The sequence below is a fragment of the Epinephelus fuscoguttatus genome, linkage group LG1, assembly GCF_011397635.1.
Source record: "Epinephelus fuscoguttatus linkage group LG1, E.fuscoguttatus.final_Chr_v1".
NCBI lineage: Eukaryota > Metazoa > Chordata > Actinopteri > Perciformes > Serranidae > Epinephelus > Epinephelus fuscoguttatus.
Window position 1 is genome coordinate 37,269,363 of NC_064752.1, and position 3,537 is coordinate 37,272,899.

At 39.0% G+C, this 3,537-nt stretch overlaps 1 protein-coding gene across 1 annotated transcript; it reads right to left on the minus strand.

Moving 5' to 3' along the window:
• Positions 1–287: 287 nt before the first annotated feature.
• Positions 288–2,683, minus strand: il19l (interleukin 19 like). The gene is made up of 6 exons (XM_049580772.1): positions 2,626–2,683; positions 2,079–2,258; positions 1,842–1,904; positions 1,311–1,463; positions 1,141–1,203; positions 288–514 (listed from the first exon to the last, which is right to left on the minus strand). The coding sequence occupies exons 2-6, from the start codon at positions 2,235–2,237 to the stop codon at positions 428–430; spliced, it is 525 nt and encodes a 174-aa protein (XP_049436729.1). The 5' UTR covers positions 2,238–2,258; positions 2,626–2,683; the 3' UTR covers positions 288–427.
• Between the last annotated feature and the right edge of the window lie 854 nt (positions 2,684–3,537).

Genomic DNA, 3,537 nt, shown 5'->3' on the forward strand with positions numbered 1-3,537 from the left:
TCAAAGTTAGAAGATAAGAATATTTTTTTATTGAAGTTTAAATTAAACAATTTTTCAAATAGAAACACGGCAATGAAACCATTTCTTTAGTCTGCATAATAATCTTACAGTCCGGTAGAAGCACACATACAGTACTTTAACACCTTTATATTGTTGATAAATATAAATACTTATGCATTTATGTCATGTTAATTATAAATATTGCATAAAAAAATGGTCCACATGTTGGTGGATAAAATAAACATTAAGTTAATTCAAGTAAATAAAGTAAAGAAATGCACGATGGAACAGAAGTGAAGTTAAGAAACCTTCACTCTGCTTGCAAGTAATGTCAGGTCAAGAGTTACATCTTTGATGTTAGATCGGGGACTCATCAGATGCAGGCACTTTGGGATTGCACTGTTGAGTTTACTGAGTTTCTGTCCAATCAACCGTCTGTTTTCTGTTCCTCCAGCCACCCCAGGACAGTGTCCAGTTCTCCCACGGCCTTCTGTGCAGCCTGGTTTATGTCGAGCTGCTCGGTGGAAAGAAAAGAAGAGAGAAAACAGTGGATTTATTAATGAGCATCTATGCACAGAAAGATTTTCTCTTTGCTTTGTCTACTTAGAGTTGAGTTTGGTTAATGGAAGTTGCTGCTGGAGTGTTTATGAAGAACCAATTTTGCTAATATCTTTTATTAAACTCTTATTAATGATTCTTTCCTCCGCATCTTATTGGCAAAAAGTAATTCATATCATTTATTTTGTCTGTTCTTTTTGTGTGTCCACCTATCAGGATATTCAGCCCAAAGGTAAATAAATAAGTAAAGATTTCTTATTAATTACCTTTAGTCAACTGTTTTCTTTCAAAATAGATTTCAGAAATTTGTTTTGAAAAGAAACCTGACATTTTTTTAACTACTTTGAGCTTCAGGAGTGTCTTGTGTTACTTTTTTTAGCCCTAAACATTCATACAGATAGGATTTTGATATACCATAATACATAAAGATATCAAAGTATTCCGAATACATCATTATCATTTGGACTCCAACCACAACCCGTTACTACAGAAAACCAACTAAGACATCATTTTTAAAGTAAATTACATTGCACCCTCTGCAGTCCACTGTGGGAATGTTCATGAACAGTGAGTTCTTCATACCTTGTCAAACTCAGCATGCAGAGAGTCAATCTTTCTCTGTGTGTCCTCCTCACATTGGCAGTGCTGCACAGAACAAAGCACAATTATTAATACAACTCACTGCTGTTTTTGATTGAAGCCCTTTAAAACAATTTTTTTTGAACATCTAAGCTATTGAACAGCTAACTTACACATTTATGGATGTCTCTTCTGATGGTAACAAAAGCATTTGCCAGAGCGCTGGAGCAGCGTTGCTGTTGTGGCTGAGAGGAGGCGTAGTTCCCAAACACTCTCTCAACGTAGAAACGCAGCACGAGACGCAGGAAACAACACGTCTGACCGGCCTGATGGAGACACAGAAAGGTCTGAATACAGCAGCTCTCACACACTCATCTCACACACTCACATACTGTTTATTAAGCCTTTATCAGCCTATTTAGGGCAGGGAAATTTTAAATATCTGAGACTGGAAATCAAAATCAGAAGAACCAGGGGCGGAGGCAGAGGTTGTGTTCATTCGGGGCTCAGCCCAAACATAGGGGGTCTAAGGGCATGCTCCCCCATTTACAGCAGCTATATGCTCTATTATGAAGCCATTTCAGATGATAGAATGCCTAAAAATCTGCACATCAACCTATGAATGTTTAGCTAAACCTAAAAGATTCAGAGGTTTTAAGAGAACATTTGAGGATAAGACTTGCACTTCATGGTAAAAGACTCACCTGAACATGCTTAATCATTGATTTGTCCAGGAGTTTCACTCCAATCTCACTGTCTCCTGCTATCTGTAATGCAAAGACCACAAGCAACAAGTTAGAATCTCTCTCCACTGACAGGTGTCTGCTTTGAACTGTTTCTGATGTTTGTGTGTAGTAAAGCCATCGCCTTTGTCTGCATGTCATGCTGCATGAGGCACCATCAATTTTTGATTTCTATGATTATGTGTGTATTAAACTCACCGCATTTGATCGTAGGGAATTGTAATGTGTGCGCAGTTCATGTGTGTGGACATTGACGGAGCAGCTGTCCAGGCTCAGAGCGCGGCCCTCCACATGTTCATGCAGGCAGCTGAGGAGGAGGAGCAGGCAGAGAGAGCTTCCGAGCAGCATCTTCATCATTTTTGTTGTCTGGTGGGAGAGCTAGCAGAAACATTTTGTTTGTTAAAATCTCTCCAGAGAAATTACTGAGAATTATACATGGGTAAATATCATCTAGGGAATTACTGATTATTCTGTTTAACATATTTTTGATCAATTAAGTTTGTTTAAAATAGGAAAAAAGAAAATTTACAAAATAGAGAAAAGCATCAAATTTCAAATGTTGCTGCATTTCGCAATTAATCAATTAATACAACTGTTTAAAGCATATGAAATATACCTAAAAAAGAAATGGGATTTTCATTATCTCATCCTGCTTTTGTTTTCTTGCCTCAAAATCTAAATCTACTGTGATATTATCACCCACGACCATGACCCCGACCAGCACCACCTGTGTGTTTAGACTCACCTGTGTGTGTGTTACTCAGAGGAAGAGTCCTGGGAGTGATGTGCCTTGGTGCCTCCATGCTGTCTCCTCTTATAGTGGACTCAGGGGGATTTTTCTCAGGTACTGCACAGCTTGCACAGACACATACACACTCATGTACCTGCTCATGTGCACACAAGTTAGTTTACAGGAGGAGGAAGCATGCTGTAATTAAAGGAACTGATGTCTCAATACCTGATTGGCAGAAAGGGAAACGGAATGATGAAAGATTTCCTCCTCCCTGATTTGTGGCGTGGTCATTGTAAAGAAACACCTTCGCTGTCGGTGATGTCATTATTTAATGAGTCATTCCTCAGATGCTCAGTGTGTCATCACTCCTCTGCAGCATTAATTTATTCAGCCGTGTGTTCATCATTTAAAAAGTACTCATTGCATCACTGATGAACTTTTAAAGTGTGTTGATGTATTGTTCAGAGTGAAAGATGGGTGTGTTTTGCACCACTAACAATTAGTTTTTAGGTTCTTATAGACCTGTGATGGAAATACTGTATGTGTTCAACAATATACTGGAAATAAAACATCCCTCAGGACAGTGTAAGACGTACCCCTACTCGTTTTCCTTGAGGAAATCACTGGCAGTGACTTAACTCCTGTCAGACAAGTCCTGATCGGAAACACCAACAGGACCTGTTCACCTGCTTATCCGGCCAGGTTAACTGCTGATGACTGCTGAAAATTTACCTGCAGCGGAAAGAATCATGAGCAGGGAAGTCCAGTGGAGAACAGGAATAACCAGTGTCCATGTAAAATACATTTAAATATAAGCTCTGATGGTATTAATAGAGAAGTGAAAAATTTCCAGATTTCCTCATTGGAAGTGCATGTCAGTGTGCGGTTAAAAATAGCTGCCAGCACTTCCCAGCTCAGGAATGC

Coding starts and splice junctions, on each gene's coding strand:
- il19l (XM_049580772.1), bottom strand. CDS start 2,237: ATGATGAAGATGCTGCTCGGAAGCTCTCTCTGCCTGCTCCTCCTCCTC. Junction 1,464..1,841: donor CAATGATTAAGCATGTTCAG/GTGAGTCTTTTA, acceptor TGTCTCCATCAG/GCCGGTCAGACGTGTTGTTT. Junction 1,204..1,310: donor GAAGAGACATCCATAAATGT/GTAAGTTAGCTG, acceptor TGTTCTGTGCAG/CACTGCCAATGTGAGGAGGA.